Source organism: Gigantopelta aegis, chromosome 2 (assembly GCF_016097555.1).
Source record: "Gigantopelta aegis isolate Gae_Host chromosome 2, Gae_host_genome, whole genome shotgun sequence".
Taxonomy (NCBI): Eukaryota; Metazoa; Mollusca; class Gastropoda; order Neomphalida; family Peltospiridae; genus Gigantopelta; species Gigantopelta aegis.
In genome coordinates, this window is record NC_054700.1 from 8,248,614 (window position 1) to 8,273,291 (window position 24,678).

At 35.5% G+C, this 24,678-nt stretch overlaps 1 protein-coding gene across 7 annotated transcripts in view; it reads right to left on the minus strand.

Moving 5' to 3' along the window:
* LOC121380796 overlaps positions 1-24,678 on the minus strand; it is a 71,983-nt gene that overhangs the window by 31,125 nt on the left and 16,180 nt on the right. For 5 of the 7 annotated variants that reach the window (XM_041509814.1, XM_041509798.1, XM_041509806.1 and 2 more), the window contains exons 3-15: positions 19,581-19,694; positions 16,653-16,709; positions 15,931-16,146; positions 15,507-15,550; positions 14,437-14,580; positions 13,256-13,322; positions 11,784-11,789; positions 7,847-7,988; positions 6,198-6,236; positions 3,648-3,728; positions 3,052-3,147; positions 2,089-2,142; positions 343-393 (exon numbers count right to left, since the gene is read on the minus strand). In XM_041509814.1, the coding sequence (XP_041365748.1) occupies positions 343-393; positions 2,089-2,142; positions 3,052-3,147; positions 3,648-3,728; positions 6,198-6,236; positions 7,847-7,988; positions 11,784-11,789; positions 13,256-13,322; positions 14,437-14,580; positions 15,507-15,550; positions 15,931-16,146; positions 16,653-16,709; positions 19,581-19,694 (1,111 nt within the window). The remainder of the gene's footprint in view (positions 1-342; positions 394-2,088; positions 2,143-3,051; positions 3,148-3,647; positions 3,729-6,197; positions 6,237-7,846; positions 7,989-11,783; positions 11,790-13,255; positions 13,323-14,436; positions 14,581-15,506; positions 15,551-15,930; positions 16,147-16,652; positions 16,710-19,580; positions 19,695-24,678) is intronic. The other 2 variants (XM_041509783.1, XM_041509791.1) reach the window with 2 other exon arrangements.

The following is a 24,678-nucleotide window of genomic DNA, read 5'->3' on the forward strand; positions in this document are numbered from 1 at the left end:
GATGGAGCTTAAAAACACTAACACTGGGGTGGGTGGGTCAGGATATTCATATTACAAAATAGACTTAACTGCAACTTTTGACCAAAAGAAATTCACTAGCCGTCGGGCATGGCAATAGTAGTTATTTACTAGCCCAACATTGAATATCTCTAGCCACGGGAGTGGGGCTACCATAATCTAGAAGCCCTGTCTGGCATGGCAATATTAGTTATTTACTAGCCCAACAATGAATATCTCTAGCCATGGGAGTGGGGCTACCATAATCTAGAAGCCCTGCAATTAAACAGGACACTGTATCATATTTATCACTGACGGGTTTTTCCCCGTCACTAAATAACTTACATTTTTCGACCACACTTTCATTTTCGTAACTATATGTACGTTCCGGTACATCTGGAAATACAACATTCTTTGCTTTTGTAATAAATATTAAACATCACTCGTTTTGCCTGGTAATGATAAGGAGTGAAAGTATAAGCACCAAATGTAAATCACATACTAATTACAGTACCAGAAATCCTTGAACAGATATTTTTGGAACAGGACAATTATTTGAACTTTGACTTGCAATCAAGACCAGGCCACATATTTTTGAAGTTATCTTAGCATTACGATATCATAAAACCAAGAGGCAGGAGACAGCCCAGTGGTAAAGTGTTTGCTTGATGCACAGTCGGTTTGAGATCGATCCCCGTCGGGGGGCCCATTGGGCTATTTCTCCACAATGCACCACAAATGGTAGGTATATCAATGGCTGTGGTATATGCTATCCTGTCTGTGAGATGATGCATATAAAAGATTCCTTGATATTAATGGACAAAAGTAGCAGGTTTCCTCTCTAAGACTATATGTCGAAATTACCAAATGTTTGACATCCAATAGCTGATGATTAATAAATCAATGTGCTCTAGTGGTGTGATTGAACAAAACAAACTTCTTCTTTTTTCATAAAACCATCACAACAACACATGCGCTATAGCCTATGATGGTTTTATGATATTATATCGCTAAAATGGCTTTAAAAAATGGGTTCTGGGTCGATGTTTATAAAATTCTAGAATGTAGACTCAAGACTAAAAGATCAGTAACTGTTATGACATCACATATGATTCAAATTAAAATGTATTATATTATGGATGGTGGCCTATATTCAAGGATTTATGGTACATATATACTACCATATCATAAATAGAAAAAAGCCAAAATCCCATAAAATATGAAAAATATAAATGTAATACTGCATTTGTATACCATTCCATTTTATGAGGTTTCAGGCTCATGTGCAGGGGAAGGGTTTCACAGGGAGGGGAAGCAAAAACCCCTCCCTGCTCAAGCAAATTTTCTTTTATCTCAATATACAGTTCAGGGGAGCATGACTTTACACACACACACACGCACACACACACCCCCCCACCTATAAACTTCCCACCTAAAATTCCTGTACATGAGCCTGACTTTCATAAAAATGAATTCTGTCCATAATAACTGATGAAATAATACCAACCATGCATTCATTAAAACAATCACCCATGCCAAAATATATATTAAAAAATCCCAAGCAAATACAGCCAATAAACACAATTTTTAATTAATGTTTTTTTGAGAAAAAAAATGAAAAAAAAGAAGACAAAATTATGTTGAAAAATCAATGTTTTAGTCAGTAGTTAGTGCATGTTCAAAAATACAGTGAAACCTGTCTAAACTGGACCCTGAACAAACCGGAATCCTGACAAAACTGGCCACGTTTCACAATTCCGAATTTTCTAAATTCTAAAATGCTAAATTCTAAAATGTGACCCTTTGAACACCGGATCCTGTCTAAATCGGATAAATATCAGGTCCTCGGCATGATCCAGTTTAGACCGGTTTCACTGTACAACCAGCCAACTGATAATTTAGATAAACACTCTACAGTACAGTATTTGCTGGTGACATTTAATTTACATATACCAGTACACTATAATTTGTTTTAAAAAAAAACACCTCTGTTTTTAACCGCCTAAATTCAAATACTGCAGCCTACACTCATAATTGCTAAGAATGGCTTAAAAGAGTAGCATGTGTGGGGAAAAAATAGCATTGTCTCACATGTTTGGCCGTCTTCATAAAGATCAAGGGTTCTATCCAGTTCATTAACAGCACCTGAAACAAATATTAAATTTATTACCCCAGCGGTCACTCATATTAAATAAATATATAAACATGTATAGCTATCTTGAAGAAAAAGAAACTTTACGTCAGATTAAGATAAAGATTACATCAGTGAATTAAAGTTTACTTCGTCATAGGCATTGAAAGGGGGAGGCAAGGGGGAAACAAAGAGGCAGGGAGCCTCACTGCCCCCCTTCCACTAACTCTGAAGACACTGCCTTTCCCCAGTTGTTAAAAATCTAATTAATATACACGTTTCCTCTAAGACTTTGTTAAAATTACCAAATGTCTGACATCCAGTAGCCAATGATTAATTATCAGGCATGGTGAAAAGAAGTAGACATTGGGGGTCGGGGTGGGGGCTGACTGAGATCGAGGGTGCAAAGCAAAGTTTCTAGGGGGTTCAGGGGTATGTTCCCCCATAAAATTTTGAAACTAGATGTCCTGAAATGCAATTTCCTGCATTCTACAAGTAATGCCGATTGGGCTATTTCTCGTTCCAGCCACTGCTCCACAACTGGTGTAACAAAGGCCGTGGTATGTACTATCCTGTCTGTAGGATGGTGCATATAAAAGATCCCGTGCTGCTAATCGAAAAGAGCAACCTATGAAGTGGTGACAGTGGGTTTCCTCTCTCAATATCTGTGTGTGTGGTCCTCAACCATATAATCATAAATAAAATGTGTTGAGTGCGTCGTTAAATAAAACATTTCCTTCCTTCCTTCCTACAAGTAATATTCATCCCTGCCTTAAGAATTACTACAAATAATACCCCCCCCCCCCCCCCCACCCCCACAAGCCCCTCTACTCCGTTGTCCCTGATTACCGTAACTGTGTCATTGAAAGAAAACAAACGTTAACAGTTTTTCCTTTCCCTAACAAGAGTAACAGACAACATACTTGCTGCATTAACTCTGTTGGTGAAGTCACCTGGCTGGATCACAGACCTTGTGCCACGCTGTACCATGGTGCTGCTGCCATAGTTACGACCTAGTTCTGAAAACAAACAGTGTAATCTCCTTCAATCAGGACTTGAAATTTACGGTAAACCTTTTTAGGTCCATGCACAATTACTGGTAGCCCCCTCATAAAAACATTATATATTATATAATAAAGGATTTTTTTTTATCATATTTGTTTTGTTTCTCTTAAAAAGATATACTGGCATTAAACTCCCTCCCCCTCCCCCTCCCCCCCCCCCAGCATATGGTTTGTATGCTCCTGAAAATGTCAATAATTGTGAAGAACCCTTAGTCTAGTTGTAATACTAATATTTGATTTATAATATGTCCTGCATACTCAGAGTGTTATTAGGGTATTGGAGCAAAATGTTACATACGGCTGAGTTCCCAGCAACAGATATGCAGAAATGAACCAATCAAACTGAGTTATATACCAATCACAGGTTTACAGCAAGTACAATTAATAGTATTTTTTCACTTGTGAAGATCACCCCTGATTTGAATGCTGATCTATCTGAGATGGGACAAACCTACCTCGGTTCATTTTGGGCTGTGACCAGGTTTTTGGAGTTGTTATTTGTGGCATCTCTTTTGGCTCTTCATATTCTGTAGCATCTAAAAAGTAAGACAACAATATTTAATATGCGACAGTAGGATTGATTGATTAATTAAATTAATTAATTAATAATTAATCCATTACAAAATGGTCCTGAACCTGGCACACTGCATCCTGTGGTCAATATATGTAGACTGGCCTCGGCAGCATCGTGGTTAAACCATCGGACTTAAGGCTGGTAGGTACAAGGTTCGCAGCCTGGTACCGGCTCCCACCCAAAGCGAGTTTTAACGACTCAGTGGGTCGGTGTAAGATCACCATACCCTCTTCTCTCTCTCACTAACCACTAACAACTAACAACTAACCTACTACTGTCCTGCACAGACAGCCAAGATAGCTGAGGTGTGAGTCCAGGACAGCGTGCTTGAACCTTAATTGGATATAAGCACGGAAATAAGTTGCAATGAAATGAAATGTAGACAGTCTAAGCAGACAAGTTTAACAAGGCTACAGCTAGGTTAGTGTTTTGCATTAATGTTAAAGCCGCTAATTCTAATTTTAGGCAGTGCAAAAATATTTAGGCTAAGAGCTTTTTTTTTGCTTTTTTTACCATCAATATACATTATTTACATTTTGGGGGGTTAGATGATCAATTTTGGTAATTTCAGTATGTTTTTATTCATCATTGTAGTGACTAAAAATCACAGGCACTTGACACAGATGTATATTAAACCCTATTATGCTATAAGCATATACATGAATACAATTCTAAATTGTTGTATGTTGGTAAATTTGAGATATTTTCACAATATTTTGCTTATAATCTCTATAGGCCTACGTGACAATTTTATTGTCATTTAATGAGTATTTACATATACCAAAAATTTCGATCCCTACTACCAGGGTATATAAAAGATACCTATAGCAGGGATCAAAATTTTTGGTATATGTAAATACTTGTTATATGATAATAAAATTGCCATGTATTAAACAGTTGGTGAATTGTAAAAAAAAGAGGAAATCTAGAGGAATCCCGGAAATTCTTGAAATCCTAGGTTAAAATCTGTGCCATCCGACACATTTTAGAGGAAAAGATGATCAAAATGCGAGGAAATGCAATGTTCCATGAGAGGAAAACAGCTAATCTGAGGAGAATTTCCACCCCTGATTAAAACAGTAAAATCAAATATTGTGAAAATTTATATCATTTAACATTATACACAAATTTTAATTTGGTATACTCATTTACAAATATATTACATTGATTTATTAATACACAATAATTTTGTGTCAAGTACCTGTGCTAAAAATGTATTGTCTGTGAGGTACATTGTATACTTATGGACAGAAATAAAGGAAGATCTAAAGAGTCACAGCAAATGTCGACAGCAGCCAAAAATCTGATCCACAGTTTTTGGATGTTAACCGTGTTATCAGTACTGACATTCAGTGCCACATTTAATTACATCTCTGATATTTTATACATGTATAACTACCCTACAGTCCATCCCATCATTCTATTAAAATGTTTTTTTGTAAATAATTTTAGATTGTTTGACGTAAGAAGAAAAGTAAAAGTGTTTTGGAAATAACAAAGAAATACAATTTGTGTGTGCAATTTACAAATCATTCGGCTTGGAAATAAATAACTTGTAGTAGATTACATAGTATGAAAAAAAAATGCGATCCTCGTGGGACAGACTATAGAAAGAGTCGCAGCAAATATTGACTGCAAACCAAACTCTGATCCAGTTAACCGTGTTATCAGTACTGATATTCAGTGTGTGTGTGTGTGTGTGTGTAACTTTTAATCATGCCCATATACCACAGAGGTTTCAAGCATGTCTGTCCTAGGTTCCGCCTCAGGATAGCCGAAAGCCCAACCCGGGACAAATGATATTCAGTGCCACATTTACTTTGCTGTTATTTTATACAGGTATAGCTACCCTAGACATGAATTAAATTGTGTTCCCTTATTTATTTCCATCAGTATACATAGCTTGGCAACTAGGGTTAGTAGCTTTAAGTGCCAGATAGGCTGACTAGTGTCTTTAAAGAGGGGTTTTGTAGTATGTTTTATTAATCAGAATGTATAAAGAGTATTCTATAAATTGTTCCTTAATTTCTTCCAAGCTGGAGTGTCATTAAAATCTGTTCATTCATTCATTTATTAATTGATTCATTCATCCATCCATTCATTCATTCATTTATCCATGCATTCAATCATTTATTCCTTCATTCAATCCTTCATTCATTCCTTCATTCATTCATTCATAAATAAATCCATCCATTGTGGTACATTCATTGATTTTTTTAAATTTATTAATCCTAAACATTTTTTATTTCATTCATTAAAAAATCCATCCATCTATTTATTAATTTTTTGTTCCATCCATCCATCCATCCATCCATTCATTTATTAATTTTTTGTTCCATCCATCCATCCATCCATCCATCCATCCATTTATTAATATTTTGTTCCATCCATCCATCCATCCATCCATGTTATTTGTTTATTAATTCCCTACCTTCTTCCAGTTCTTCTCCACTTTCGTCATCATGTGCTGCTGTAAACAGTAAAGAGGAAAGAAAGTAATATTTCCTTAACGACACCCCAGCACATCTGTTTATCCAACAGCTACCAACCATCACATACTGGGCATATGAACCGTCAAGTGTGAAAACATACAACTTGGCCAAAACAAATATATATATATATAACTATATTTCTTTTTGCCTCAGGTATTAACACTTTATCTTAATTGTATCTTGCAATAATACAGCATCAATGAAAAAAAAGTTTGTTTGTTTTGTTTAACGACACCACTAGAACATATTGATTAAATCATCAACTAAATCATCGACTATTGGATGTCAAACATTTGGCCACCTGTTTTTTTCCTTTCTTTTTTTGTTAATGGCCACTTAGTCGCCACTGGTGATTAAAAATAATGTTATTCAAGTACAAACCTTTTGTAGTCTCACCCACTTGTCAAATAATTTTTTTTGGTGCATATGTCATATTGTATTATATTTAAGAATTAATGTTTCTAAAGCAAAGTGTAAAGTGAATATATACTGTTTTTGTTATTTCATCTATGGTTATAGGTTTTAAGTGTTACAGTGTTAACATTTTAACATTATTAGAGTATTAATACATGATTATACAAATACAAATGCAAGGGGCTGTTCCAGAATTGCTCATGGGAGGTGGAGGAGGGAGGTGTCATAATTATTCTGTTATGCCTGGCTTGTCTGTCCGATGTTTTACCGTATGAATATATGAATTATGAATAGATAGAAAAATTACATCATGAAAACACCACCACCCCACCCCCCAAAACCATCTTACGATTTCTGGAACAGCCCTATAAACAATGACAAATGATGCCAGTGTCCCATAGAGATCTGTGCTGTTCCGAATGTTTAAGCAAAGATCCACGTGCAGATCCCGAGGTGTGGTTGAAAGGTGTCTTACTAGTATTTTAATGTACATTCACCACTAATTTACAACTTCCATTTAACGCCGTTGCTTGTAGATGGCCCCTGCACGAAAGCCTGGATCCACACCTGCTTTTAGTTGTTCACTGTTCAGAGTTGAGTACTTAGTGTACATCATTATTGGGGTTATGTTTGTATATTTTTTGTTATATTTTCTTTCTGGGTGAGATCTTAAATTAATGCAGACATTGCCTGTTAGTCAATCCCTAACATATAATATGTTAATAAATATTGTTTCCAAAAAATAAATAGATGTAAATTGTTTGGAAAAGAAAAACCTGAATTTGGTTGATCATTAGCAAACACAATTTATCACATAGGTTTTTTTAAATTACATTGTTTATAAGCAGATACAGTGATTAAAAAACCACAACACAGTTACATAATTATATGTCCTATATATATATCAATGATTTATCAGTGATAATACTCCTAAAGAAAACAAATATTGTGTTTCCCTATAGCAAAATTCTGCATCTACCCCCGTAGTTGTAGAATAACGTAGAATTATTTAAGGGGTCCATTTTTGGAAGTTACACTCCCTACCTAGAAACATTCTGCATCCACCCTTGCAGTGTTAAAATAACCTAGAATTATTGAAGGGGCCCTTCGTTTTACAGTTACAACCCCACCCCTCCCTAGAAAATATTGTGGATCCACCCCTACAACAACGTACTTCTGACAATTTTCGTCTGGTAGTCCGGTACATCCATGGCCAGGTCCTTGGGGTTGTTGGTAGTCATGGGGTGCGTGGACTGCAGCCCCGACATGGTGACGAAGAAATCCATCACCTCCGATAAACACAACATTGGGGTGTGCTGAAAAACAAACATGGTTTTCTTTAATAATAATAATAATAATGATAATAATAATGATCATCATGATCATTAATAACAATAATAATAATAATAACAATAATCATTATAATAATGATTATTATACTACTACTACTAATAATAATAATGATGATCATGATAATAATGATGATTAATAATAATAATAATAATCATAATAACAATCAATAATCAATAATAACCATAAAAATAATAATAGTAATAATAATCATCATCATTATGATGATTATACTACTACTAATAATAATGATGATCATGATCATGATAATAATGATGATGATTAATAATAATAATAATAATAATAATCATAATAACAATCAATAATAACCATAAAAATAATAACAATAATAGATCAGGGAGTACCTGTACAGATAATGTACATGTTAACTATTATACAATGATTATGTAATTTAAACGACTACATCATTCATATTATTTATAAGACAATGATCCAAGGCACCCCAACCTTATTGCCAAATGATCTGAGGACAATGAATCTATTTACAATAATAATAATAATAAATAAATTAAAAATAAAACAAATTAATAATAATAATAATAATAATAATAATAATAATAATAATAATAAATTAATAATAATAATAAAATAATAATAATAAAATAATAATAATAATAAACTAATAACAATAATAATAATAAATTAATAATAATAATAATAATAATAATAATAAAAAATGATAATAATAAATAAAAATAATAATAATGATAAAATAATAATAGTGATACAGTGAAACCCTTCAAAACCAGACCTTCTATAAAGCGGAATTATCTCAAACTGAACAATTTCACGGTCCAATGTTAAATATCACTACAGATGTAACCACTCTAAAACAGTCCCAATGTTCACAAACTATTTGACTGATTCCCGACATGGCCATTTAGTTTACTGTAAAGCGCATTAAACCAGTCTAGTGGACTCTAAAAACAGGATGTTTTACTGGGTCACGTGGGTTTAGAGGGGTTTCACTGTATTAATAATGTACTAACAATTATTACAATAAAATGCAATGTTAAGTACTCCAAGATTTATATGGTATTTATTATTTGATGTACAGTTTTAACTAAGATCTAATACATAATATACAAACACACACACATAGACACACATACACACATCACACACATCACACACACACATCACACACACACAAACATACACATACACACACATACACACACATCACATACACATCTCACACACACAAACATACACATACACACACATCACACACATCTCACACACAAACATACACATACACACATCATACACACACATCACACATCACACACACACACACACAAACACACATCACACACATACACATACACACACACTCACAAACACATCTACACACACACACACACACACACGCAGACATCTACACACACACACACACACACACACACATATTTCTACACACACACAATACATAATATACAAACACACACACATAGACACACATACACACATCACACACACATCACACACACACAAACATACACATACACACACATACACACACATCACATACACAAACATACACATACACACATCATACACACACATCACACACACACACACACACAAACACACATCACACACATACACATACACACACACTCACAAACACATCTACACACACACACGCAGACATCTACACACACACACACACACACACACACATATCTACACACACACAATTTTTTTTCTCTCTCACACACACATACACACACACATACCTCTCTCTCTCTCTCTCTCTCTCTCACACACACACACACATACACACACACACACACACACACACACACACATGCTATATACAAGTTGTTGTAAATCTTAAACTTAGAAAAATATTGTGAGTAATTAACACTATTATGACAGCAAAGAAAAGTAACAGTTGTTGTCATGACAATATAAACAGTGTTAGTATCTACATAGTATGCAACCATCACCAATATACATGTGTATATAATTTATAGGGCTTTCAAAGTTGGGGGGGGGGGGAGTGGGGACTGTGGGGTGATGCATTACCAAACCACTTTTCCCCATATCAATTTTCAAAGGATAGAATTAAGCTAATTTAAATTGTCTCCAAATGCAATTAAGAGTAGATCTAAAAAAAAAAATCTAACAACAGAACTTGTCTGTCAATCACTGTTTATAAAACAGTGTGTGGATAATTAGGCTCTCTGAGCTGTATTTTAGAACATTATAAAATTAACATATAACAGACTCACGAGCTTAGCCTCACCTAAATAGAAGATGAGATGATCGTACATACATGTGTCTCTTCAAAAACATCTGCGATTTTTGGGTAAGTTTAGCAGGTGAATATTTATTTTAGCTGCTAGGTCTTAAAAAAAAATGACTGTTTTTTTTTTTTTTGTAGGCCGCTATTTCAAGCCCTGTAAGTAGTACTAGCATATAAATTTATGGTAAAATTATATATATATTTTTTGTTATGCCTAATAGCTACATGCAGAAGTTTTTTTTTTTTTAATGACACCACTAGAGCACATTGATTTATTAATCATTGGCTATTGGATGCAAGCTCGTAGCCAGGGGTTTCGTAGGGTTCGAATGAACCCCCCTTTTTCTGAAGTGCCCTTTCAAACTAGGCTAGAGCCCCTCCCCCCCCCCCCAGGCAGCCCCCAGCCAAGTGTTGCTCGCAAGTGCCCTTTTAATACCAAAAAGAACCCCCCTTCAAAAATCCTGGCTACGGGCTTGGGATGTCAAACATTTGGTAATTTTGACATAGTCTTAGAGAGGAAACCTGCTACATTTTTCCATTAGTAGCAAGGGTTGTTTTATATGCACCATCCCAAAGACAGGATAGCACATACCACGGCCTTTGATATACCAGTCGTAGTGCACTGGCTGGAATGAGAAATAACTCAATGGGCCCACTGACGGGGATCGATCCTAGACGGACCACGCATCAAGCAAGCGCTTTACCACTGGGCTGCGTCCCGCCCCTAATTACATGTAGATACAGTGGCTTTAAAATCATATTTTAAACATTAAGAAACCATTTTTCATTTAAATGTTTTTATTATGGGCATTATGAATTTATGACATAACATCGGTAATTAAATTTCCATTACATTAATTACTATATAACACCATCCCATTGATACAGACATAGCAATGCAAGTTTGTTCAATTATCTATGAACATAAAAATTACGTCGTTAAGGAACATTATATCTATTGGTACTTTTTCTTATTGAACATAATTGTTTATGAACCAAAAACAAATAATTCAAAATCATATAATATGAACTTTTATCATTATTATTAGTAAGTATATTTTAGATTTAATTATACAGATTGTCAGTTATTTCTTTTATGTTCATCGTGGCATGAATTTTAAAAAATCATCGGCAAACTTATGTGAGAACGGCTTTGCCAATTCACCCAGTTTGCAGATGACTTTTTTTTTTAATTCATTCCCTGATAAATGTAAATTAAATAACAAGGCAGTCCTTAAGTGAATGCCAAATTAAAATAACTGAGAAAAAGCAGGAAGGGAAGGTGGGAGGGTGACACTGATTTGTGGATCAGACATGTTTGACTGTATTACTGTTTAAAAAACTAGTAAGTATGTTTTAAACTAGTGCATTTGGCTATTTTCATTAATGAAAAAACAAGAATTTTAGCACTGAAGTACATTTATTATTAATATATATATAAATAAATCTAGTAAGCAAGTTAATAAATAACAAAATACTAGTTTACCTCATGCTGAAAATATAACAAAATAACATTTATAACTGCAATAAATTCTATGACTGTTAAAGGGACACTCTTGAGTTTGCTGCACTGTAAGATGTTTCTGACTAATAAAATATTGTATGATTAAACTTACATATTAAATATATTTTCTTGTTTAGAATATCAGTGTCTGTATATTCAATGTGTTTCTGGTCGAAGCCCAACTGGATTTTGTCTTCAACTAATTTCGTACATACGAAAAAATATAGTTTAGGAAATAAAAATAAAATTTACAAACCTAGTACAAATATTAGAACGATCAAAAACACGTTTAATATAGAGCCACTGATATTTTATGCAGAAAGATATATTTGATATGTAATTACAATTGTTAAAAAGTCTCTGTTAGTCAATAATATCTTATAAATTGCAGCAAACTCAGGAATGTCCCTTTAACTTTTTAAAAGTAATTAGTATGTAAAAAATTATCATATTTGATAAAATAAAAAGCTGCTTAAACAGACAAACGTCAGTAAAAATGAGGAAATTATCAAGTTTTAAAATGTGAAATACAAAATAAGGCCATTAAACAAAAAAGGTGTAGGTCTATATTTTCGGGAATGTGCTGAAAACAATTAGGTAGGGTAAAGTATACCAGTATATATAGTCAACATATCAGGTCTTTTATTAAATAGATACATTTATTATGCTGTGAGAAAATTCTTTTAAAAAAAAAAGCTTTTTGCTTGTAGCAGTTTACCAGTGATTATTACTGGCTTTACAGGCCTGTAGGAACCAAATGGGGGGGAGGAGGGTTGGGGGGCTTGTGCACCCCCCCCCCCCTTCCACTCAAGGACAAAAATGTACATTTTTTGTTTTTATTCAACACTATATATAAATAAAGATAAAAATCTGGCTTGTGCCCCCAACTAGAAACAAAAAAAAAGAAGAAGTTTGTTTTGTTTAACAACACCACTGGTGCACGTTGATTAATTAATCACCGGCTATTGGATGTCAAACATTTGTTAATTCCAACTCATAGTCATCAGAGGAATCCCGCTACATTTTTTCTTATGCAGCAAGGGATCTTTTATATGCACTTTCCCACAGACAGGAAAACACATACCACAGCCTTTCTCCAGAAACTGCCCTCCTCCACTAGAGACTGTACACCCCCCCCCCCCCCCCGCACTTCAGCTGTCATTCCTACAGGCCTGTTTTATCTCACCACCCACCCACCCCCCCACCCACCCACCCCCACCCACCCACCCCACCCCCCACCTGATTCCTGTATCCAACTGTTTGTTTTCCGCATTTTAACATTCTGACATCTATCTCACATGCTTTACTCTAATGGTTACATACTCAGGGCTAGCATAATAATAATTCTACTTTCATGAACTTAAAACAACTAAATCTGTTCAAACTGTGAATGTTAAGTTTATTTTGCTGCAGCTAATCCAATGCCTATTTGAAATCTAAAACAGAAAACGTACCACATTTTCCACATTGATTCTGAATCCTTCTGCTACTCGTGTTACTTCAAAATGGTTAAACTCAACACTGAAACAACAAGGAAAAAACATTTATATTAAAAGACCATCAAACACTTTTCACTATTTGTATAATTAAAAAAGTAAAATATGATTTGCTTGATTATTTTTATTTTAATATTTTAACAATAAAAAATTACCTTGCATTCTTTCTTTCTCTTTTTTCTTGTTTTGTTTTACATAGAAAACTCAACATGTCAGCTTCCAATGATTATACTGTATTTACCAAAGCAATTAGAATAAAATAAATAATTAAAATTACATGATTGGAGTTAGGTCATTATTAGTTTGACAAAGTTCTATATGAAATGGGGTGAAAATTACATTAAAAACTCATAATCATTGAAGCTGCCTTGTTGAAATATATTTTGAAAAGTCAAGAACTTATATTAGAATAGACACCCCAGTTTCAATTTCTTTTCAAGACTATAGCCATCATCTAATAGTCACAGCTATATATGTTTGCATGAGTTTAGTTGTTTGAGGTTTTGCATAATAACTAATGCTATGATATGACAAAACAAGGGGAGACAAAGTAAAGTTTGTTTTGTTTAACAACACCACTAGAGCACACTGATTTATTAATGTCAAACATTTGATAATTTTTACATATAGTCTTAGAGAGGAAACCAACTACATTTTTCCATTAGTAGCAAGGGATCGTTTATACCGGTATCCACCATTCCACATACAGGATAGCACATATCACAACCTTTGATATACCAGTGATGGTGCACTGGCTAGAACTAAAAATACTCCAATGGGGATCGATCCAGGATCCTAGACCAACTGCGCATCAAGCGAGCACTTTACCAATGTCCTACTCCTTGATCATTTGGTAATTCTGAGATATAATCTTTGAAGAAACTACAACACAATTCCATCTGGCAGCAAGGGATCTTTTATGTGCACTAATTCACCACAGACAGGACAGCACATATCATCACTGGCTGGGACAGAAAAAACCCAATCAGAGAATGGATCCACTGAGGGGGTTTGATCTTATGACCCAAGCAACCTCAGACTAAGCTAGATCTCGCCATAACCTTTAACAATTGTGAAAAGTAAACTTTTGTATGACAGTTTTGTTTTAAAAAATTAAATTTAAAACTTTAAATAGTTACCGTGCATGCTGCATTCTTTTGGTGATGACGTAACTTCCCGTGCTTCTAAATGTGACGCTTTCCCTCATAAGTGTGTTTCCATGGAAACCACATTGACTGAGAATCTTCTCTGCTTCAGTTCGTGTAATTCCTTCAAAGAACCATCTGTAAGAATAGGATTAGTGATGTTATCAGTATTTTATTTATTATTTTTTTTAAATAATAAATTATTAAATTGTCACAGATCACAAATCTCAGTTCCTGAATCACTGCTGTACACATATCATACATTATTAAGCTAAGATTCCATTAATGTGGTAAGCAGATGCGGCATGCGTGATGCGTTCAGTTGCGATTCAATTTTCCACATTCACAGCCGCGTGACAAATCGCAACCGCAGCCGGACATGTGGAATCAATCTCATGCATCTACATGCAGTTCCATTTTTGCCGCATCATGCATGCTGCATCCGCTTACCGCGTTAATGGAATCTTAGCTTTAGAACACAAACATTGTAAAGCAAGGTACATGTTACGTTCTATGTGTCAAACTAATTAAACCGTTAACATGAAAATGAACAATAATGATTAATCTGTTCACAGATAAAAGACCTTCATAATACAAGTACCACAAAAGTACTATATATATATATATATATACAGTGAAACCCCTCTATACCGGACACTCTCGGGACCAACTAAAATGTCTGGTGTTAAGAGGGTCCGGTTTAGAGAGGTTAAGTTCTGTACTAATTTTTAAAAAAGGGCCATGAAAAATGTCCGGTTTTGGGGGAATTCCAGTTTACAGAGTGTCTGGTTTTGAGAGGTTTCACTGTATATATGTATGCTCAGATATTATAATTCCTTTTTTTTTAAGACTTACAAATTTTAATTTCAAAAACTTCAATGGCTTAAAAACGTTCATGTGCTATCATAGTCATACAAAGAAAATAGCTTTGAGTTCTTACAAAATGTTTGAATGCCAATAAATAAATAAATTAATTAATTACAAATTACAGGCAGACATTCCTTCTGCTCCTCCAGTATCGTCTAGTAAAGATTCATTCCATACGACCATGTCCTAATACTTACGATGGCTTATCTGTGCGTGATGGATCCTTCCAGAATTTGTGTCTCTGTAAAAATAGGTAAATTATAAATATTAAAATAACAAGACAATATTTTCCGGAAAATCACAGATCTTTATAAACCAGGTCTTCATAGTTAGTAGATAGATAAAGAGGTGAGTAGCTACACAGAGAGGTGACAGACTTCGCCATATAAGGGCAGGGCCGGATATTGACCTTGGGGGGCCTGGGGCAGGGGCCCGGGGCACTTCAGGTTCGGGCCCCTCAACATACAAATTAAATGTATGAAATATAATACCTGTACACAGGAGGAATATTGTGATATGTATTGTAGACAGGTAGAAGAATGACAGGTAGACAGGTAGGTAAGTAGATAAGTAGACAGGCAGACAGGTAAGTAGATAGGTAGACACTTAGGTAAGACATACGATTGTCGGTCCGCCATCACAGAGAGGTTCTGTGAAGACTCCATCCCCACTCTCATGAGGAGACTCAAGGCCGGTTGACCGGTTGGACACCGGTGAGTCAGGTCTGACCGGGAGAGGTACCGGCGGCGCCTGCATCGACTGAAGACCGCGCTTTAGTTTACTCTCCACTTCGCGCTGTTCGACTGGCGGGAGATCCAAGTCGGATGGAATCTGACCCTGAAATGTAGAAATGGAGATGGATGTCATGAATGGATGGATGCTATGGAAGGATCGTTGGATACATGCATGCATGGATGGTTAACATGGATGGATGCACAGATGGATGGATGAATGAATGGACAGATGGATGCATGGATTAATAGATAAATGCTATGGTTGGATGGATGGATGGATGGATGGATGCCATGGATGGATGGATGAATACCAATAATAGATGGATGGATGAATGGACAGACAGATGGATAGAAGGATGGATGGATGAAAGGACAGATGGATGGATGGATGGATGAATACCATGAATAGATGGATGGATGCAATGGTGGATGGTTGAATGGATGTATTATAGATGGATAGAAGGATGTATGGATGAATGAATGAATAAATGAATGAATTAATTAATGAGTACATACACACATACTAAACATACTCACATACATGAACAATGTCTCGTAACGTACACTGTATAATTATGTACTTAAGCTATGAAATAATATACAACTCACTGTACATAACCCAGTTATATAGGCCCTCCATAGCTCACGTTCAGAAAACATCTTTGTCTGGAAAATATACAAACAGACAATTATATTATTCATAACCTACCTAATGCATAATTGCTTGTTATTAAAATAAAGACAATTCACAGTTCGAGCCATTTAATTTTCAGTTGATTGCATTGTCAGTTGTTATTGACAGCTTGATCGCTTGATTTTTTTAAATAATTAAATTAGACAAGATGGTTATGGTAAAGTTTGTTTAGTTTAACAACACCACTAGAGCACATTGATTTATTAATCATCGGCTATCGGATGTCAAACATTTGGTAAATTATGAGGAAACCTGCTACATTTTTCCATTAGAAGCAAGGGGTCTTTAATATGCACCATCCCACAGACAGGATAGCACATACCACAGCCTTTGGTATACCAGTCGCGGTGCACTGGCTTGAATGAGAATTAGCCCAGTGAGTGATTAAAATAACGACAATTCACATCAGAGCCTGTTCATTTACAAGTAGCATTTGACTACATTGTTAGTTGTTACCGACAGCTTGATTATCAACTTGTTCTATATATTTACTCTTTTTTTAAAATTAAATTTAATTAATTTTGAGTAAAAACTGTTTTAAACAAGGTGGTTATGCTAAAGTTTGTTTTTGTTTAACAAAACAACTAGAGCACATTGATTTATTAATCATCAGCTTTTGGATGTCAAACATTTGATATTTTTGACATATAGTCTTAGAGAGAACACCCGCTACTTGTTGCCATTAGTTGCAATGGATCTTTTATATGCACCATTCCACAGACAGGACAGCACATACCATGGCCTTTGATATACCAGTCATGGCGAAATGATGATCCTAGGCCAACCGCGCATCAGGTGAGCACTTTGTCCCAGGTGGTTATGCTGTTTACTTTTACTACATTGTCTTGTCTTACATTTTTTTTCCCTGTTAATAAAAGTGTGCAATAAATGTATATAACCGCACAATTTTTAAAACCCTACATCTCACCAAGACAAACTTCCTTATTGCGTCATGCAACATCACTTAAGGGTGTGGTACAAGTCAGTTTCCGCATAAACATCTAAGTGGTATACATGGTTATTGTGCAATTTCAGATTTTTTAAACTTTAAACTTATTCGTAATTTTTAGGTTGCCAGGAACAACAAATTTATCAAGTTATTGGCCGTTCAACAATTACATAATGCTCTATGGTGGAGGAATATCATCGGTTGCATTAGGAAACATTATGGATGAGGGAGGGTGGTGTTTATCAAGTTTGTGGCCATTCAACAATTACATAATGCTCTATGGTGGAGGAATATCATTGGTTGCATTAGGAAACATTATGGATGAGGGAGGGTGGTGTTTATCAAGTTTGTGGCCATTCAACAATTACATAATGCTCTATGGTGGAGGAATATCATTGGTTGCATTAAGAAATATTATGGGCGAGGGAGGGTGGTGTTTATCAAGTTTGTGGCCGTTCAACAATTACATAATGCTCTATGGTGGAGGAATATCATTGGTTGCATTAGGAAACATTATGGGCGAGGGAGGGTGGTGTTTATCAAGTTTGTGGCCGTTCAACAATTACATAATGCTCTATGGTGGAGGAATATCATCGGTTGCATTAGGAAACATTATGGATGAGGGAGGGTGGTGTTTATCAAGTTTGTGGCCGTTCAACAATTACATAATGCTCTATGGTGGAGGAATATCATTGGTTGCATTAGGAAACATTATGGATGAGGGAGGGTGGTGTTTATCAAGTTTGTGGCCATTCAACAATTACATAATGCTCTATGGTGGAGGAATATCATTGGTTGCATTAGGAAACATTATGGGTGAGGGAGGGTGGTGTTTATCAAGTTTGTGGCCGTTCAACAATTACATAATGCTCTATGGTGGAGGAATATCATCGGTTGCATTAGGAAACAATATGGGCGAGGGAGGCTGATCTTTGTCAAGAGTTACGTAACATTTTCAAAACAATGTTTAATTTTTATTTATAAAATAAATTGCAGCTGATCATGTCTATTTTGTTCTTTAGTATTTATTACCAAATAAAAAAAAAAACAAGCTGTAAATAATTAACAGAAAATCCAATAATATTGGTCAAAATTGATCATAATGATAGCAAATGTAGGGGGTAGGTGTATTGACAATGTTTCATAAGGGGAGGGGGGCAGAGGATTTTATACAATTTGTGACTGTTATAGTACCGTACTTATACACTGATGAATTCACCAAACAATTACAAACAATTTAAATTTGCCATTTGTTTTTGGTTTCTTTGTTATATTAAAAACAAATTATAGTTAAAACAGCACAGAGATTACAAATAAGCTTAGCATGGTACTAAAATTGGCTTTTTGCTTTACTTTCAGTTTGCATTTAAAAATGTTATACAGGTATCAGTATTCTTTGTTATGACAGAGATGTTCATTTTATTTTATTTTCAAATTATTTTCGTGCTTATATCCAATTAAGGCTCAAGCATGCTGTCTTAGGCATACACCTCAGCTATCTGGGCTGTCTGTCCAGGACAGTGGGTTAGTTGTTAGTTGTTAGAGAGAAAGAAGAGGGTGTAGTGGCCTTACACCTACCCATTAAGCCCTTAAGAACTCGCTCTGGGTTGGAGCTGGTACCTGGCTGCGAACCCTGTACCTACCAGCCTGTAGTCCGATGGCTTAACCATGACACCACCAAGGCCGACAGAGGTGTGTTTGCTCTGCACAGTTAAATGCAAAGATAGACTGTCCAAAAGGCATTTGTAAAGTTTACCGTTGGTTATAATCTGGAAATGGGGCTCTAATGAGGTTATACTGGTTATTAGCATAAATTTTACATGCACCAAGGGCTATGCAATCAAGCAAATTTTACTGTATATTAAAGAAAAATTTAATATCCTTTTTTACTGACCTTGAACTTGTTGAGTCTTTTTCCTGTATAAAGTTCGTATTTCCAGCCTTTTTGAGGACTGCCATCTTTAATACTGAAGGTCGTGTCAGGGCTGATTGTTAGGGTTCCTTTGTGCTACAGAATGAGAGAACAAAATATTGGTAATTATAATATGACGTTTATTCAGTTACCAGGGTCAAATATCCAGGAAAAAACCCAAGAAGGGTTTCAGTAAAAACAAGCATTCTGAGATTATCATACTGCTAAAGCAATACATGTCCCCTAATGGGCCCAACAAAGTTTCATATCTCGTAAGTTCAAGGGCCATAACTCTGTGAAAAATGGGTAAATATTGCCATGAAAGTTAAACTTGATCTGTAGCAGTACATGATAAAGCTATACACAAAATTTCAGCTCAGTATCTCGAGGCCTTGCAAAACAAAGTCTGGAAAATATAATTTTTCATATCTCCTAAGTTCAAGGGTCATAACTGTGTAAAATTGGTAAATCACTGTGAAAATCAAATTTGATCTGTAACAGTATATGATAAAGCTATATACAGTTTGTTTTAGCTCAATATCTCAAGGCTTTCTGAAAAAAAAAACATTTGGAAAACTATATGTGGGATAGACAGACGGACAGGCAGATGGACGGATGGACAGATGGATGGATAGACAGACAGACAGACAGAAAGACAGAGATGAAACCTATAGTCCCTTCTGGTTGGACAGGTAGGAGACTAAAAACAAATCAAAGCACCGTAATACATGGCTCAAACTTTTGAAATGTTTTTACGTATAGCAATTTAGAAAGTGTTTTGCCACAGGCAAAATGCTGACTTAAACCAGTAACTTTTGCAACAAAGAAACTCAAACTAAAAACCAAAAACATTGTCCCTACATCTGATGACAATCATTTTTATCTGGTGGCAAGAGAATGCCATTGGTAAAGCTTCTGACATATGGCGATTCATATTGCACTTATGGGAATTCATATCACACCTGTTGCAATTTATATCACAGCGCCCGCAATTTATATTGCACCTGTGGCAAATCATATTGCACCTGTGGCAAATCATATTGCACCTGTGGCAATTCATATCGCACTTATGGCAATTCATATCACACCTATGGCAATTCATATCACACCTATGGCAATTCATATCATACCTATGGCAATTCATATCACACCTATGGCATTTCATATCACACCTATGGCAATTCATATCGCACTTATGGCAATTCATATTGCACCTATGGCAATTCATATATCACACCTATGGCAATTCATATATCACACCTATGGCAATTCATATCACACTTATGGCAATTCATATTGCACCTATGGCAATTCATATATCACACCTATGGCAATTCATATTGCACCTATGGCAATTCATATATCACACCTATGGCAATTCATATATCACACCTATGGCAATTCATATCACACTTATGGCAATTCATATCACACTTATGGCAATTCATACCATTTGTTACAATTACAATTGCAAATATCATGTATACACGTATTTAGAAAAAAAGAAGAAGATTATTTTGCAGTTTGTTATTTTCAAACGATTACGTAGGACTTTGTATTTTTAAACTAAGCTAATCTGACTGGACTCCCTTGCTAACATGTTTACATCAATTCTACAATTCCAGAGGGGTTTAAGAGGCATGCAACACAAGAAAATTAAGAAAACAAGAAGTACAGAAATGCAAGAAAAATTCATCTTGACAAATGCAGGTACATGTATAAGCACATTAAAATAAATAAATAAACAAATAAACAAATAAACAAACAAACAAATAAATAAATAAATAAAACCCCTAAAGAAACAAAACTCAACAACGTAAGCAATTTGCATTGAGCAGGGAAGGTTTCAAACCCTGGAACACCCAGTCCCTGCTGGTATTAAACTTATTCCCCTCATGTAAAACAATTTGCATTGAGCAGGGAAGGTTTCAAACCCTGGAACACCCAGTCCCTGCTGGTATTAAACTTATTCCCCTCATGTAAAACAATTTGCATTGAGCAGGGAAGGTTTCAAACCCTGGAACACCCAGTCCCTGCTGGTATTAAACTTATTCCCCTCATGTAAAACAATTTCAAAATTTGTTCAATGTGCCCTTTTTATGTGTCACACAGTCACTTGATAACCTAATAGTGTCTACAATTAGTCACCTCCCTCAGACACATTGATTATGTGTTAGTGTATTACCCTATATATTTTATTGCCTTTTTATTATTAACTAGGTTAGATTTTGTAAACGGGTTAACTTCCGATTTACTTGGCACACACACACATCTTCCTGGATTGCAATAACAGATTTGAATAGCTCCATTGTATACTAGTATATTGTATATCGACAGCCAATGAATGCATAGGTCTTGCAAGGTGGGTCAGATGAACCAGGAAGATAAGAGTTCAGGTTAAAGTTTGTTTGTGTAAAGGAAGGGACAATTAAAGCATTTGGCCTGGTATGCATATTTAACAATATAATAACACACATTATTGTTTAATATCAACAAGTGTAATCGTATAGTTAATTAATAAAACGCTTAAATGTGATGGCTATTATATATAATGGTCACAGCCATTTTGTACAATCCCAGTGAACACGCCCTCCAGCTAGCTGGTGGTTACTTAAATAACTAACATGTCATGTCAGGAATTAGTCTTCGAACTGAAGAAACAAAACATGCCTGATTTTTTGCAGATGCATTGCAATGTTCTGTAATAATATCCATCCCAGTAAGCTGGCAACATAATACAGTTATTTCAACACTTTGACAATGGTGGTTTATTTTGTATTGCAAAATAATATATACTTGTTTTGTACATAAATTAACCCACGTACTGAAATAATAATCGGAGTGTGTTCTTGGTTAATTGGTCTTTTCTTTCCATGGCCTGTACCTGTGGTTCCTGATTGGCAGGTGTATATTTAGACGGTCCCCAGAGTCCCAGACACTCTGTCTAGACACACTAAAAAGACATGCCTCTTTTAGTAAGATCACAAGGTATTATCTGTTAGCCGCGCGGACGCCCCTCAAATCGTAATGGACATTATCACTTTATTACTGTAAGTAATTCTGTAAAACCCTTGATTAAGTAGACTTTCCCATCTAAAATCACAAAACTGACCAATTATGTAGTCCCAAAAAAAAGAAAATTATCACTTGGGTATCGTGAGTGGTCATTTTTGCTCGAACGTACCCTACCAATAGGCCTAATAATAAGTATTTTTTCTTTGGATTTTTTTTTAAAGAGAAAAATACTATAACTCCATTTCGTTCTATTGATGCAAATTGAAATATATTTAGTTAAATAGTTTATTATACTATCAAGTCATTTATGTTGTTTTACAAGTCAGGTTGATGAAAGCGTAAATTAGAGTGTTCGTTTACACTGTGCTTAAAAGGGATTGGACGGAGCTGACGTCACTTCACCCCAATCTATACCACCGGACGTCACAAAAACGAAACAAAATGGCTGCCCCCAGTTAGCAGGAATAATCAATGTTTTTTATTAATTCTAAAATTACGCGTTTTTCATTTGTTAAAGTGTCAGTATGTGTTAGTGGTTCGGGTATGCATCTTTCCAACACATAAGGCTCTTATTTGAGTTTACCCTCCCTTTAACAACACCACTAGAGCACATTGATGTATTAATAAAGAATGAAAGAAAGAAATGTTTTATTTAACGACGCCTTCAACACATTTTATTTACGGTTATATGGCATCAGACATATGGTTAAGGACCACACAGATATTGAGAGAGGAAACCCGCTGTCGCCACTTCACGGGCTACTCTTTTCGATTAGCAGTGAGATATCTTTTATATGCACCATCCCACAGACAGGTTAGTACATACCACGGCCTTTGATATACCAGTCGTGGTGCACTGACTGGAACAAGAAATATTTTAGAGAGGAAACCCACTACATTTTTCCATTAGTAGCAAGGGATCTATTATATGCACCATCCCACAGACAGGATAGCACTTGATATACTAGTCTCAGTGTACTGGAAGATATAAATAAACAAATAAATGTAATTATAATTGTGTCTATGTGAGGCAGTCCATTATTGGAGTTAGGGCATCTTATCATATAGGGGTTGGGGGGAGGGGTGCAAAACACTATCTGTTTTGTATGTCTGAATGTCTCTTTTTCTGCTTCCGTCTATCTCTGTTTCTCTGTGTGTGTGTATGTGTGTGTGTGTGTGTGTGTGTGTGTGTGTGTGTGTGTGTGTGTGTGTGTGTATGTGTGTATGTGTGTGTGCCATGTGAAAATACGTATTCATTTACAACCCTACATAGCTATTTAGTCATAATGCTCATATGAATAAATGCTGGTATTCAGATTTTGGCATTTTTGTTCAATTCAGGCAAAAATCAGCTTGCCCACTCCCCCCCCCCCCCAACAAAAATGGGAGCCCATATGTCTGTCTGTATATGTGTCCATGTGAGTGAGTGAACAAGCGAGTGTGTGTTATATGTCTGTGTATGTGTGTGTGTTTGTGTGTGTGTTTGTGTGTGTGTATGTGTGTATGTATATGTGTCCATGTGAGTGAGTGAACAAGCGAGTGTGTGTGTTATATGTCTGTGTATGTGTGTGTGTTTGTGTGTGTGTTTGTGTGTGTGTATGTGTGTATGTATATGTGTCCATGTGAGTGAGTGAACAAGCGAGTGTGTGTGTTATATGTCTGTGTATGTGTGTGTGTTTGTGTGTGTGTATGTGTGTATGTATATGTGTCCATGTGAGTGAGTGAACAAGCGAGTGTGTGTGTTATATGTCTGTGTATGTGTGTGTGTTTGTGTGTGTGTTTGTGTGTGTGTATGTGTGTATGTATATGTGTCCATGTGAGTGAGTGAACAAGCGAGTGTGTGTGTTATATGTCTGTGTATGTGTGTGTGTTTGTGTGTGTGTTTGTGTGTGTGTATGTGTGTATGTATATGTGTCCATGTGAGTGAGTGAACAAGCGAGTGTGTGTGTTATGTCTGTGTATGTGTGTGTGTTTGTGTGTGTGTTTGTGTGTGTGTATGTGTGTATGTATATGTGTCCATGTGAGTGAGTGAACAAGCGAGTGTGTGTGTTATATGTCTGTGTAT